The sequence below is a fragment of the Chamaea fasciata genome, unplaced genomic scaffold (genome assembly GCF_029207755.1).
Source record: "Chamaea fasciata isolate MVZ Bird 193981 ecotype frontalis unplaced genomic scaffold, bChaFas1.0.hap1 SCAF_7, whole genome shotgun sequence".
NCBI lineage: Eukaryota > Metazoa > Chordata > Aves > Passeriformes > Sylviidae > Chamaea > Chamaea fasciata.
The window spans coordinates 54,669,974-54,685,788 of record NW_027094092.1 but is presented as its reverse complement, the minus strand read 5'-3'; the positions used below and the strand labels follow the sequence as shown (position 1 = coordinate 54,685,788).

The following is a 15,815-nucleotide window of genomic DNA, read 5'->3' as shown; positions in this document are numbered from 1 at the left end:
AATTCTGCCAGCTTGTCCAGAAACTCCATCCCACTGAACAACTAATCCAGCACTGTCAGATTTGAGCTCACAAGTAGAAGAGAAAGAAGTTTTCTTCTTAGTCCTGCAATATCCAGCCCTCCCAAAACAGAAAAACACAGCTTGGAGTGCCATCTAGAGGAATGCACTTCTCTACTGAAAACTGTTTTGTTGGTTGAAGATGTAACATCTCAAAGATTTTCAGGCTAACTCTACTAAGGAAATGGGGCATGAGAGCACGAAAAGCTCCTGCATGTTCCTCAGTATTTTGGCATGTATGTGAATACTCCCAAAATTTCGGTTACATCTGTACATGTAACTACATGTCTTTTAAAAAACTGACACAGTAACACAAAGCATTGCTTTGTGATGGATGTAATGATGGATAAAATACTCCATGGAATCCTGGAAGTGTCTGAAGAGATAGCTAAGGAGCAGCCCTGGGAACCAAAAAACGGAACATTGATGGGGGTCACCTCTGGAAGTCCTTATTTGTATGGGGATTTTTGTGTGTGCACAGCCCTGGCAAGGCTCGTGGAGCTCCAGCCCAGTGTCACTCACAGCACTCACCACCGGAGCATGTGTTCTGCTCTCCTTTCCTGTCACTTCAGAAAGTCACCCAGGGCAGAGCTGTGCTGGATACCGATGTCAGGCACCAGATGGCTCAGGGCTGTGGTCCTTGAGTGACTGCAGGAGGAAAGGCAGCCCAGAGATTCAGCACTGCTCAGGGCCAGCACCAGGGCAGCCCAGAAGGAGCGAGGAGGCTCTCCAAGCACTGCCCACAGTGCAGGTGGGATGCTCTAGACACACCAGCACCCATGTAGCAGCCTTGCCCTGCTCCTCCATCCTGTTTGCTGCACAAAACCAACACCCAGGCATCCAAACATCCCCAGATACTTGGAGTTCCAGGGCAGCCGAGTTGGAAACTGGCCCCAAGGTTTAAATCCCAGGCATTTATCTCTAGCAGCTAGCCTCAACACATAGAAACAGGTATTTCCCCATATCTCTAATTTCTAAATGCTTTTAAAAATCTGCCCTTGCTATTTTAGGTGAGCATATACATGGTTAAGGTGGCCAGGAGTTCATTAAAAATTTTTAAACACAGGTAAGCAGACACTGGATGTGGAACACTTAGGATTGAAATATGTAGTTTAGGTTGAAATATATAGTTTCCAAAGATAAAATAGCATGGCAATAATGATCTGTGTCTCTGATGTTTGCTTTAATGCCAGACAGCTTGTCATACAACACTGTATGCATTTCATTAACTCTGTGATGAGGTAATCACACACAAAAAAATCAAACATCACACATTGACTAATGGTTTTGCTGGTAGAGTCAACTATCAGAAATTCTCATGTCATCAATGTGGGTGCCACAAGGAAGTGATTTCTCTGACAAAGACAAAAAAAAGAGAGTTCCTTGTTTTGCACATGTACGAGATTCAAATACATCTTTTTGTTTCTGCTTCAAATGTACATTTCAATTCACTTCAGGGTCTGCTTCCCAGTTACAGTCTTTCTGTCCCTGCACATCTTCCAGATTCACTGCATATTTGGAATTCCAGTCTCGCTCAAAAAGATCTTTCACCTGTTCCTGGACAGGTTGTTGCCTTCTCTGCAGGTTGGTTGAATTCTGTTTGATGATTAGTCCCACGCCAGCTGTATCAGTGAAGTAGTTTTCTGACCAATTGGAAGTCCCTATGCAAGGGAAAAGTAGCTGATTAGAAAACATTCATTTCCCAGTGTTCTGTTTGATCTCTGGGCCTTGTTGATTTGCTCTATGACTGCAAATCTCATTAGGACCAAAGAGGCAGCAAAAACCAGGTCACCTCCTTATGCCAGACCTCAGGTTTTGAAAACTTGCTATTTACTGCAACACTGAAGGTTCATAACCTTCTGATTTATTACAGCCTGTGACAGAATGCACAAATCTACTCATAAACATGGTAATAAAGTGCAATATTTGAGGATTAAGAGGGGTAAAAGTCAGTGTTTGACATGGGTTTGTCTGTTTAAAGAAAAAAGTCTTTAATGGATTTAATTCTCTTCACTTGTTAAACAAAAGGAGTAACTGGACTCTTGATCAATAAACCCTCAGGAGCTGTTCTGAGCTTGACATGCAAAGCCAGCTTCTAAACCAGGCAAAGCTGGGAATCCAGCTGCATACATTGTCTAGGGCTCCCTCCAAACCTCAATTCAGAAAATCAAGCACTGTGAAAAATATACATTTTATCACTTACGCATTTCCCCTCGTGATCACCTTAGCGAGAAAAATCTGTCAATTCCAGAAGGTGCTTAGGCATGAAAACAAATTATCTGCATATATGCCTTCAAGTAGAAAACAAATTATTAAAGTATTGAAGGCAATTGGAGCTGTAAACCCTCAGCCAGCTGGAAGATCAGGCTATTTGCTGGTGTGTATTGCTGGGAGGATGAGCTGGCTGAAATGACAGAGCACTTTCGCATCCCCTTTTTTGAGGGTTCCTAATGAAAGAGTGAAATGTAAACACCATCCCAGCTTTCAGGAACAGCACACAGTTGACACTACTGTTTTCTCATTTTCTTTCCTAGAGTTCTGTTTAACAAACAGTACATAGAATTAATTCCGCCCAGCAGTTCCTTTTCATTAAAGCACGATAACGTTATATACTGGAGCACCAGCTATCTCTGTGTCATTCTGAGCACACAGGCTGTGGAATTCCCACTGTGCTTGTCACAGGCTGTGCACTCAGCCTTGTCATGCTCTGTTCCTAATGGTTCACAATCATGTGAAATCATCTCTTACTGAACTTGACCTACATTATTGTCTTCACATCTGTACTTCTTTACCTTGGTCAGACTTTGGTTTATATGGCAAAATGAGGTATTTTTTGTATTGCAGCTGACCCTATCTCAGCATCAGTCCAATAGATCTGGAGATACTGTAAGTATTTGGAATAATGGAGTACATACCGATGTAGGCTACTTTATCAGTGACCATGTATTTGTTGTGATTCACTCTCCCGTGAGGAATGTTTGTGTGATTCAGAACAGGAACAATGAAGAGTTTCTGGAGGGGGAGAAATTAAAAATATTAACACAAATACTAGAGTGAGGAACAGACTTCATGATTGGACAGTGCGTGTTTTCTATGGTTTCAAAGAATAGAATAGTATGGGAAGAACAAAAGAAAGCATATCACACTCTGTTATTGAATAGACTGTAAAAGAGATTTTACTCCTTTCCAAGAAAACTAGCTAATAATACTTCCACTATACATAAAACTGGATAAGCAATTGAGATCAGATACAGATAATGTTTGCCTCACAATGTTCCATTAGTGGCACAGCATTACAGGATAGACAATTAAATGCAGTTTTAGGCAGCTGTTTAATAGATCGGCATTTACCACTGATTGCTGCTCTTATTTTGTGTGAGAATGGGCTGATCACAGACACGAGGGGTACTGCAGGCAACTACAATGCCTAACTTTTTGTGTTAACTCTTACCAAAATCTACATTTCCCTTCTTTTTTTTTTTTTTCTGAAACCCACTCTTCCTTCAGTGATATCCCTCTGTTGTGATTACTGCATCACTGGGGCCTTCCACACCATCCCCACTCCTCTTGATGCACTCCAGCCTAATGCCTATGGCACGTGTGCAATATTTAGTGTTCAAGAGTAGATTTATCTGTATACGCAGACAGCAGACCTCTCAATTTAAAAAATCTGATAGCAATTAGACCGATTTAACATATTCCATGCAGAAAAAGGTCTCTGAGAGGAGCACTAAGTTATCATATAAACTGTTACTGTCATGGTGCTCAGCAAAAGCAACTGCCTGGATAATGTCTCAAGTGCCACAGTCAGGCACATATCTGATATCACTAGTATCTTGAAATAGCTGCTTCCTCAAAGATTATATATTGGGCCTTATTTTCACAAAAATGGGAAGCAGTCACTGCAAAAACAACCTGCTTCTCTGTAAGCTAATATTTACACACACAAACAGCAGCTTAGTCACAAAAATCAGTGTGGGGCCATATCCTCAAGCTTTCTTTCCAAAATCAGGTTTCTTATCCATACCACGTCGACACTGATGTGGACATGTGGGTTGTTGAGAGCACGCAGGGACCTCAGGTAGTGGAGCATGGCTGGGTCAGTGTACGCCCAGCAGCTGACCAGGAGCCGGACTTGCACTCTGTGGTTGAAAGCTGCACGTCTCAGGGCATTGTCAATGGCTGGCCAGTATCTGCAGGAAAGGAGGTGAGTGCAAAAAGTGATATATTTTTTAAACAGTTCGCTAGAAAGCTGTGATGTTAAACTGAGACTACAAGTGATGATGCACAGATGGGATTTCTGATGTCTAGTAAGTGAAGCACTTGTGGCTTCTCTAAGGGTACAAAAAAAGGTTTCTGCCTTCTACCAAGTCCGTTCTTTTCACAGAACGTCTTTTGAGACCTCCAGACTCTGCCAAATTGGGGTGAAATTTATCCAAAAGTTTAAAGCTTAGTAAAGTGCACACACAGATAGACACACAGCATGGTGCCGCCATGCTTATCTCCTTAGGAAACTAAAGATAACAACAGCAACTCCGGGGTAAAGCTAGTTCATATAGCACAGAGTAAAAAGGGCAGTGCAGAGCCCAGAGGAAAGGCTAAGAACCATTTTGCAGATTGTGGCTTTTTCAGGCCCCTGGAGACTGTTTCCAGTGTCTGCAGTGGTCCTGTGCCATCAGCCAGTGTGGGCAGACTCTATCCCTCCCCACCCCTCCCTGTCCTCATTGTGTGTGCCCAAGGTAAAGGACACAGCTGTGCTCTCCATATTTCCCTGAACATGGGGAAATCTGTTTTCCTGACACTTGTGTTGGCTGTAGCTATGGGGAACATTTTTAACATCCTTCACTCAGCTACACTACACTCCAGAGCTGGACAATGTGCATCCCAGGGCTGGTAACTCCAAACACCCACATGGCATTTTCACTCCGTAGATCCTAACAAATGCTGCACGGAGGGAGACGAGCATGTTTAGTGCAGATTGGAGAGTTGATACAGAGAGAGGTCCAGCATTTGCTCACAGTCCCATGAGCAATGATGAATTAATTTGCCTAACTTAATCCTTTTGGTCTTATGTACAAAGGCCTGAATTCTCTAATCCTCCCCCATGCATTGCCCTATTGCGGTTAATGTCCTGGCCACGTGCTCTGAGGCTCAGGCTTGACTTATAGATCCTGAAAAGCTTGGAAAATCATGCTATTCGAAATGCAATTTTTGAATGGTTTCAATTTTTAAAATATATCAGTTTCTAGTTGATTAACAGTCAGGCATTAGACAGCAGCTTTGTTCCCTCTGCCTCAGCTGCTGGAGGAACCTAACCTGAACTAATCAGCTTCAATTCATGGCACTACAGCTGGTTGCTGTGGAGATAGCCCGAGGCCCTGTGCCGCTTTCCCTGGGCCTTTCAAACTCTTGTTTGCATCTGATCAGCCCTAGATGTCACAAACTGTGGATTAAGCCTTCAGATGAAGAATAAGGAGTATTAATGCACCCAATCCTAAGGGGGAAAGAGACTTTCTGGGAATTTACTCTTGGCTAAAATCAGAAGATGAGAAACCCAGAGACTCAACTAAACTACACAGAAACCAAAAATCCTCTGAGTTGTTTGATGTATTAAATATATCCTCCAAGTATAGGCTAGTCTCAAGATTTTTTTTTTTTGGACAGTAGAATTATCTGTGTCTCTCTATTATCCTAAAATCTTCCCCTTAAAACACCTGTGATCCCACTGTACAAGAGAGGCTGTACACAGTTGTGACAGAGGACATAATGCATGGCATCATTCTGGCTAAATGGCAGCCTAGAGCTCACCTTGTTCAACAAGCCATGTTGCACACAATTCTTTCACTTGAACTTCTTTCTCAGATTATTTAGATGGTTGGAAAACTCAGAAATGTTGTAAGCAGATAATTCAGAGCACTTGGTTGCATGTAAACATCCTAATTCAAGCATATCTAAGAGGATTTGGGAGTCCTAGTGCTGCCCCATGACTGACTAACTTTCTATGCTACTCAGGTTGGGTTCATATGCAGAGTCTGCAGTGATTCTGGGAAGTGTCTGGGACCATGGCAGTGGTTCACCAGAAGCAGATTCAAGGCCAGGCTGGATGGGGCTTTGAGCTACCTGGTCTAGTGAAAGATGTCCCTGCCTATGGCACAGGAGGGGAGGACCGAGATGGTCTGTCACCCAAACCATTCTGTGATTCTGTGATTACTCCAGATCACCACTACCACCTTCTCTCTGAAGCTGATGCTGGAACTTAGATGGAATTATTACAAACAAAACAAAACCACCAAACAACAACAACGGAAACCCCAACAACAACAAAAAAAACCACCAACCTCCAAACAAAAAACCCCAGAAGTTTCTTTTAGAGGCTGTTTCAGCTCTCACTGCAAAGGTCAGGACAGTCAAGAACCACCCTCTAAATTATGGGTCAAGTTCATCAAGCCAAAAATAGAGCAGCAAGTCAAGACTCTTCAGAAGTAAAGGACAGCAAGAAAGAAAAATGGATGCAAGGAAGGAGAGCACAGCAATGTGCTGTGCTCTAAAAAATCTGATGTCAGATATATTTCTGGTGTTCCCTTTCCTCTCTCTATTCATAAAGCTGCCGTGTTGAATTTTGGAGGACGCTGGACCTGACTATCTCTAGTATGGCATTTTACAGCTTGCCTGCTGTGTGTAAAGCACAGGAGGCTGCTCTAAAACACCGGCAAAGCACACAGGTATTGCATATCGTCCTTCCTGCAGCATCAGAACTGGAATCACAGATTCCTAGAATTGTTAAGTTTTGGAAAAAACCTTTAAGATCATCAAGTCCAACTCTCGGTCCAGCACCAACCCCATGTTCACCACTAAACCATGTACTCAAGTGCCATATTCACAGATTTTTTACACACTTCCAGAGATGGTGACTCCACCAGTTCCCTGGATAGTCAGTTCCAGTACTTGACAACCCTTTGAATGAATTTCTTTTTCCTAATATCCAATCTAAACCTCCCCTGGTACAACTTTTCCATTTCATCCATTTCCTCTCATCCTGTCTCTTGGTACCTGAGAGGCACAATCTAGGGGATGGTTGTGAACGCAGAGCAAAGCCTCAGTTCTCTCCACTCTGAGTATTTTCACTGCAGAAGGAGGGGAATCATATATTTTTTCTTTAAATAGTACAAGTAACTGGTTTGCTCAGGATTAAAATCGTACCTTTTTGGATGCATAAAACGGCTGGTAGGGAAATACTCCATAACAGAAACATAGACAAACTTCTGTGCCTGACTGATAATACTGAGTATAGCATGGAGGTCGTGGGTGCGACCTTCGGGACAAAATGCTGGAGGGGAAGCCTGTAAGAAAAAAAAAAAACAAAAAAACAAAACAACATGTAGATCAGAGATTTAATTTTTTTTTTCTCTCAGACTGCAACTCATTTATGTTTAGATCCATCTAGTTTTCATTAAAATATCACAAAGCACTTGAGATGGACCACCATCTTTCCTCGTGCCTTCCATATCCTGCTGGGTCAGATACTCATTGATATATTGAGCTTACAGGTGATTAGAAGAGATCTGCACACTGTTCCTGCCATACAATTTGACAGCTAATGCTGGGTTTATCCCTATTCTTTGAAGAGTTCCAGAGAGACCTAAGGAACAAATTATTATCCACCTGGAACAAAAGCCACTGAGGAGGACTGCTGAAGAAACTTTCCTGCTCAATCCTTAAACAGTTTACAGTCTGTCATGTTTTTTTCAAACATACTTACAGAAAAATAGGTTTCTGTCAAGACTCCATTAAATTCTACTTCCAGAGGCCGATGATTGTTAATGTGGGTAGAATAATTAAGAGGCCAAGGGAATGGGACGGTAGCGTTAGGATATCCAACATCCCAGTAGGTACTAAATGTTTTCCAGAGGTCTTTGGCCAAACAGCTGCAGTTGTACATCACAGCACCAAACTCTTTCACCTACAAAGAGAGCAAACTGTGTCACAGCCCCACAAGGAGCCACCTCCAGGGGTTTCTTTGCTGTCTCTTCTGCTCTGACAATATTTTACATCATTGTGATTTTTTTCTCCGTCATTTGCTAGGACATGAATTTTCCCCCAGATTTTTGAATATGCAGCAGCAGAGGTTACCTGAGATAAAGATCTCCAGTCCATGTTTGCACTACCAATATATATGTGTTTCATGTCTACTATCCAGAATTTGCTATGCAACACTCCTCCTGTCAAACGTCCAAAATCAATCTTTTTCACATGAGCCCCTGAAGAAAGATGGGGAGGGGGAAAAAGAGTTTAGATATAGCATGGAGATGGTTCCTCAACAGCCAGAACACTTCTGCATGTCTGACTCTTGCAGGCAGTAATAACTATCAAAATTTACAAGCACTCATTCCTGAGAACACAGTAACTTGAAAAAAAAAGAGCAAAACGTGAACTTTCAGAAAATCCTAAGGAGTATGGCAACACGGAAAGAAAGCATGACCTAGGGAGCAGATAGTGCTTGTCCTGTGAACCCTTGTAAGCACCACACCAGAACAGGCCTTGGAGACCAGTTTCCCTCAGATGCCTTCTTGCAATACAGAGGCTCTGAGTGGATCACTGAAGGGAAATAATTACCTTTTTCCTCTAAAAGCTCAAGGTCTGTTGATTTTGTAGCCAGAGTTGGTGAACTTGCTGCAATATACAAAGAAACATTTTCTGCGAGTAACCTCTCAAACCTCTGCAGAATGTCTTCACCCTGTGTGGTACATTGTTATTTTTTTATATTTTAGATTTAGATTTAGATTTAGATTTAGATTTAGATTTAGATTTAGATTTAGATTTAGATTTAGATTTAGATTTAGATTTAGATTTAGATTTATTTATATACAGAAGGCATAGTAAGATAAATGCAAATGCAGTGTTACTAATGGGTACTTCATTTGAAGAACCCTTGCACAAGGAACGTCAGAAATTTCACCTATTTCAGTCTAACTTGAATGAAGGAGGAAAGTTGGAGTGTTGCTTCAGAACAGCATGGAAAACCTTCTTGGATTTGCAGGAGGAGTCAAACAATGTCTCTGGGAGACAGACCACACATCCAACCTGCCCTCTGCCGCATGTACATGAGAAAAAAAAACTCAGACATGCTTGTTGTTGATTTTACATTACCTGCTTGGAAGAGGAGTCGTTGACACCGATATCCTTCCCAGTAAGAGACCAATAGTAAGAAGCCACATGAACTTTTTCCTGGGCTAGATCAAGCAATCTCATCCAGGCTTGGTACAAGGGTTTGGCTGCAGTGCTGTTTATCTCAAAGGGTAAGTCATAAGGAACATTTTCCACAAGTTCAAAGCTGCAATGGCAATTTTGTATTGTGAAGCAAGTGGCTGCGACCCCAACAGGACACCAAGCCCTGTCAGGCCGTACAGTTGGCCATGCTGGATGTCAACCTCCACATCAAACAAGATGAGCTGGACAAACAGGCTGGGAGTGCTCTCTACCCCTAGTTTTTATAGCCAGGATTATATTGTTGTACAGTGTCCTCCCAAATTCAGCAGAATGGTTTATCAGCAGCCATTCTGAGTTTTTTTATTTTACCATGCCTAAGATATGGAGAAAACCAAACTCCCGTAGTTGGATGTTGGTTGGGTACCTTCTTCACTCTCTCCCAGCTCAGACATTCCCTGCCCCTCCAGCCTCTGAGAAAGGCTGCTCTGCCAGCTGGTGACTCTGCTGCCTCCCACTGCTGCCACAAAAGGAGGGTGGCTGAAGGTGGCAGAGGAGCAACCGAGCTGAGATGAACATACAAGCACAGGACAGGAAGAGGAACTGTGGCACTGCCCCTACTGCCCCTCACAGCAGGCAACTACCAATTACCCAATGCCTAAACAACACCCCCATCTTCCCAAATTAGTGGTGCTTCATCACTTATGATACAGTGGGAAGAGAATAAAACCCATGCTGATACTATCAGTACTGCAACTATTTCTTCATCTGCTGATGACTTCTCCATGTGCCATCTAACCTGACTCACCTGCAAGAGTCATTGGATCTGTTGATGCCCTCCTCAGTTACTGTGGTTCTTGGGAGATCTCCATAGAGTCCTTCTTCCTCTGGGAGATCTCTGTAGAGTCCTTCTTCCTCCTCCACCTTTCTGTAAATGCTGACAACTGCTACTATTTCTCCATTCTCAACTGTGCTGCCCATGCTCAGGAAGTAAAAAGCCATCAGGACAAGACCAAGCATCAAAATTGCCCCTAAGATTAAAAACTAGAACAGAAGCCACAGAGGAGAAAATGTAAGTGATCACCAAGACACAGATGCACTAGCTAATGGATGACTACCTATAAAGGTGAATAAATAACAGTTTTTGAATAGGAGATCTGCTTGCAGCTACTGCCAGTGTTCTTTGATGCAGCACTGAAAGTGAGGAACAACTGTTCAAAGTCTGCTTGGACAGGGCCCTGAGCAACCTGATCTAGTTGAAGATGTCCCTTCTCTCTGCTGGGGGGTTGGACTGGATGACCTTTAAAAGGTCCCTTTAACCTCAAATGATGTGCAGTGAAAAGGACCAAAACTTACCAAAATTATTCACACTGAAACTCCCAAATCAGGGAAGAAAGGTAAACTGACAGGAGAAGACACTGAAGAAATTAAATGCTAAAAAAAAAAACAAAACCAAAAAACAAAACCCAACCAAAAAAAACCCAAAAAAACCCTTCTGGAACTAAGTGAAAACAATAAAGGCCAATGGGATGACATGAAGAGCAGGGAAATGGACCAAGGCTTGCCCAGTTGATTCTCATTGAAATGTCAAGATTTCATTCCCTTTCCTGAAAGGAAGAGCTTCTTTTTAGGAAAGGGCATGCGATCTTGAAATCAGAGAACCAAGTGGAACAAACAGTCTGGAAATGAGATATGATCAAATAAAGTGCAATAGGAAAAAATAAATTGAAAATTGATTGGTGTTCGTTTATGTGACAATCGTGATTTTAGTTCAATTTTTTTGGTTTAATTTTTTTGTGCCAACATATCAATCCCTTGCTTTTTTCCCCAAATTTTGTCATTAACTTGACATTGTTTAGCTTTATTTTAGCACAGGACCAATGGATATTCAACAAAATTTCTACCAAAATCAAAATAAGGAAATTTCTAACACAAGATTGCTGTGGGGTTAAGGCAAGCATTACCATAAAAAGGAAGTCTGTGTTGTCAGGGGAGAAAAAGCAGTTCAGAAGGTGTCAGAGGCAGAAAGACATTTTGTGGTTTCTGAACATGTTCTGGTTTTGTCTTAAACCTCTCTTAATTGAAACTACACAAATCTCATTTATCTGCGTGAACAGTATTCCCATGTCATTCTAGTGTGGTGAGTTAGTTTCATTTCCCTTTTGCTGCACTTCTATTTATTTTCCTGAATGTAGATGGGAAAGGGAGGGGGAAAAAAAAAAAAAAAAGAAAGAAGAAAAAAAAAAAGGCAGCCTGGCTACCTGGTAGCTTCTGATCTGTAGTACAGCTACTCACATGCTGAAAATTATAGCACCAGGCTCTAAATGCTGCCCTGTACCAAGCAGGAAAACACAACCAACCACACATGCAGATCTATTTTCCCCCAGTAATTATCATGTCTGGCTCCCCATGGCAATTCTTGGGAGCTGGAAGCATCCACCAGCCCGTGATAGGCAACATGCACTTCAGAGCTGAACTTGTGAGCTTCCAGGCAGGAGAATCCAGTCTGGGGGTGGTCGTGAGGCTGTACCCATAAATCTGATCTCCCAAAAGGGCACATGGGAAAACCACACAGAAACCACTTGCCTCTGAAAGTTTCTGTTTCAGTTTCTAAGTAGATAAAGCTTCTTGCTTTTAATTTTCTGTTTTTCTCAAAACATACAGTAGTGACATAAATTTCAGGCAGTGAATTGAACAAAATATCTTTTGAACTATCTACTTAAATTTTTTCCCTCTGACTTTTTCTCCACCTCAACACAAAAGAAATCTCACTCATTTTTAACAGTTCTGCATTTCATCACATGAACACATTAGCAAGACTTAAACAGGTTTTAGAGAACATTTCTAAGGTAAGAAATCTATTTTGAAGTCACATCATGGTGGTCACCATGCTATGCACTGTGATGTCCAGGTACTCTGGGCATCTGAAAAAATGATAAAAGAAATACATTAATAAATGCTGTGCCAGTGGTGGAAGTGAGGCTGTTTGTTTGAGCATGGTTTCCTTCTCCTGAGCCAGACAGAGCTGCAGGATTTATCTCCACATTACTCCCTCTGGGCAAGGTTTGATCAGTCTACTGGATAAATCAATGAGGGTTTTGTCACTCACTTGTTTACAAATAGGGTTGAAACCTACACAGATTTCAAAAATGGCCAATAAAATCCTTCTTGACCTGTTATTTCTTTTCAAAAATGTCAGCACAATCCCCGCTCTTGTAAGCAAATGTGGTGTATCCCAATAATTACCGTTTTGACGTCTTTTTGATTGTTCACGCCTAATTTCATGTTGGAGGACTCATTAAACATCAGGGATGTTTTTAATGCTTTTTTCATAATCTGAAAAACAGAAATGCGTGCAAGGGGAAAAATAAAGCTTTATGACAATATTTGTGTACAGCCAATTACAGACAAAAAGTGCAGGTTACTGCCACTGCTTTACACAGTTCTCTGAGATTTGTGTGGATCTGTGCAACATCCTCCCTGTATTATGGGTCTTGAGTGACATTAACAGATTCCAAAGTGACAGAGACATGTCCCTGCAGTTTTTCCCCAGCGCTGTCTACACACAAAAATCCCTGCAGTAATTAATGTGTAAACAACTGCATCGCTGCCTCTTCCAGCCATCCTTCAACACCCACTTTTGTCCTGTTGCAAGAGAACATGTTTGCCAACAAGCGGTAATTAAATGCAGAAGCAGTGGGTGACAGTGTGCAGCATCAGTCTCATCCTGCGTGTGACTCTGTCAGGCTTCTGCTCTCTTCCTGTGCCTGTGAGTTGTCTTCAATGCCAGTGTCTCTTCCAGGAGTGACTCTGTTAAGGGGACAGGGACCAGGCTGAAATACAAACTCCCCTTCTCCCCTGTTGCAGTCGTGACTCTAGAAAATACGTTATCTTCTTTTCCTTCTCAAGCAGTATCTCTCCAATCTTGTGTTCCCATCAGCAGAGCAACCATAAGAACAAATACCAAAATATGCCAATATGGCAGCAGATGGCCAGACAGGGGGTCTTGGCACTTGCCTATTTTACCTTCTCAAAAACTTGACACATGCCCAGTGGGTCATGAATCATCCCTGCACTGGCAGTGGTGAATTTACCCCACAGGAGCTTGATGACACTTTTCATTCTCTGAGCAAGAAACAGATCCTGAGGTACAGCAGATCTCAGATGGTGCTACCAGATGGTACCACCACCTGCCCAGTCCCTGAACAACTGCTCCTGACCCCTCAGCCACTGGGCATTTGTAGCCTGGAGGATGAACCTGCTGCAGTGGTATTGGAGTTGCTCTGTGGGTGGCCACACTCAAACAAGTTTTACATAGGAATGATGCTGCCAGACTTGTCCCATCCTTCTTGCCATGTGTCCACAGCTGTTGTCACCTGAACTGGGTGGGCATATGGTGTCTGCCCTCCCCCAGCAGTAAAGCAGCATAGCTGTACACATTCCCTGCTGCTTTCAGCTCCTGCCCGCTCCACCTTTCTGTATGGATGCTGTGGCTGCAGGGAACAGGCAGGGGTTGGACACTGCCCAGACACAGCCCCAAAGGCTTCCTGTGGGACTCGACTCATGGGTACTGGGGGGGCTGAACCAAAGGGGTGGAGGATGTCTTGGAAGACAAGGGAGGTGGGTCTGAAACAGTGACTTGGGGAACACACAGAGGGATGTGGAAAGGGAGGGCCTGTGGTAAAAGAGCAGACAAGACGATGACAAAGATGGAAAAGGTAGAGAGGGAAGAAAAGGTACAAACACTCCTGCTTAAAAGCATATTGGAGCTGCATAGAAGAAAGCCGTGTTTCCATTTCAGGACGTGACTGTTGTTTTCAGCTGTAATCACTACAGCAGGGCCCACTTCCCAAAGCAGTTTTACTCACAATTTTCACTGTCACTTCCGTTTGCTGTCCCAGGCTCAGCTGCAAGCTTTTACACTAGAAGTATTTACAAATGCTGGCAGGTAAACATCCATTCTCCCAGCCTTGGAGAAATGGAGTGGCTGCCAGCAGTGAAGGACAGTTGGCCATTCTCATATCTCTGAAATCCCAGTTCATGTTTTTAGCACAATATAAAGACCCACTGTCTTACCCCAAAGAGCTGACAGCCCAAGCAGATGGGGGGATATAACCCACCACACAGAGAATGGTGTGTGACAGCAACACACATGAGAGGAAGTGGTCACAGTAATCCAGTGGTCACCCAGAAATCTTAGGGAGGAAAGGGAAGAGAGAGCAAGAGTGAAGATGTGAAAGAGTTGGGAAGGAAAGTGAGGCAAAGGTATTTTAAAGGAGGAGGAGAAAGGCATCTGACAAACAGCAGCAGCCCTTCAGGTTGGGCCAGGAGAGTGCACTGGGGCTGCAGGTCACACTCCACAGCTTGTGGCTTTGGCACAGCTGTCCCAATCAGCTGGGCTGGCCTGGAACAAACAGCCACCAGGGTGCTTCTCATCACAGAACTGAAGCTGAGAGGTGTTGCCTTGTCCTTCTGGCTCCCAAAGTCACTTCTGGTGACCCAGGCAGTGTCTTGATAAGAAACTGCAGGTGTCAGTGCTCTTAGAGCTGCATGATGGCCTCCGATGGATGGTGCTTACCAGAAACAACTTGTTTCACTTCTCTTTTTCAGCAACAGTTACAAAATGTCTTCAAAAAGCAGCGTTTTTAAAATATGAATGTGAACATCTTCCATATATGCTGGGATTGAATCATCTACCACTCTGTTCAAACAAAGCCCTTCTTGATGTTTCTGACTGGTGATGGGTTGGAGTCCCACCTGCTGTACAGAAGTCGTGAGAACTGCTCTAAAACAGTTTAATTTTCAAGAAGGGAAACATCACAGAAGCAACCAGAATTCCTAAGAATAATATTGTAGCTAGTCAGCAATTAACTACGTCTCCCTCGAAGCTTTCAGGGCTCTACCAGCTGCCAGTTTCAATGACTGAAGTTCATCCAAGAGCAATAAATACAAGCACTACTTAGCATTGCTTCACAGGCTGGAACACCAACTAATGCCAGTCTGCTGAGTGCCCACAGGACACTGCTGTTTATAACATTAAGGTTGCTTTCTCCTTGCCTCTGAAATACCTCTTGGTAATTCTTTTCTCCAGCAGCAACAAATTGTGTCAGACTTTTGAGTTTCAAACACAGGAATGTGATTTTTTCACTACACCAAATCCTCCTCCAGAGCTGTTTGAAGTTCCTCAGATGAACAAGGTGCATTCATGTCTCCATGGCCACCCCCCAGCTCCCTCAAGATGATGACAAATGTACTTACCATCCTGGAATGTGTCCTCCTGTGTAGATGTCCCACTGCACTCTGATGTTACTCCCAGCCTTATGTGCAAGAGGCAGTACTCATGCTCTGTCAGCACATTTGTTTAGGGTTCCTCTGGTTTTTTCCCCTCCTGCTGCAGATCACTTCCTCTTAGACACTGAGTTTCACAACGTGCACTGACAGGGTGCTAAGTTATCATCCAGTTGTTGTGACCCAGTTCTTAAACTCTGGGTCCTGATCTTCAAGTGTTTGCCATAACTTGTTCTGTTGGATGGGAGAGCTCCCACTCAGTGGAG

At 43.0% G+C, this 15,815-nt stretch overlaps 1 protein-coding gene across 1 annotated transcript; it reads right to left on the bottom strand.

The window, feature by feature from the left end:
* Positions 1–1,219: 1,219 nt before the first annotated feature.
* On the bottom strand, positions 1,220–15,599 carry PLD4 (phospholipase D family member 4). The gene is made up of 11 exons (XM_066188954.1): positions 15,520–15,599; positions 12,508–12,597; positions 10,070–10,305; positions 9,205–9,388; positions 8,671–8,791; positions 8,188–8,315; positions 7,817–8,017; positions 7,258–7,397; positions 4,085–4,250; positions 2,973–3,069; positions 1,220–1,718 (listed from the first exon to the last, which is right to left on the bottom strand). The coding sequence occupies exons 1-11, from the start codon at positions 15,520–15,522 to the stop codon at positions 1,501–1,503; spliced, it is 1,584 nt and encodes a 527-aa protein (XP_066045051.1). The 5' UTR covers positions 15,523–15,599; the 3' UTR covers positions 1,220–1,500.
* Positions 15,600–15,815: the final 216 nt, after the last annotated feature.

Bases quoted from the DNA above. Each gene is read 5' to 3' on its own strand.
- PLD4 (XM_066188954.1), bottom strand. The intron at 9,389-10,069 runs GTGAGTCAGGTT...TTGCCATTGCAG, and splicing joins AGATCCAATGACTCTTGCAG to CTTTGAACTTGTGGAAAATG. The intron at 8,018-8,187 runs GTAACCTCTGCT...CTCTCTTTGTAG, and splicing joins ACTGGAGATCTTTATCTCAG to GTGAAAGAGTTTGGTGCTGT.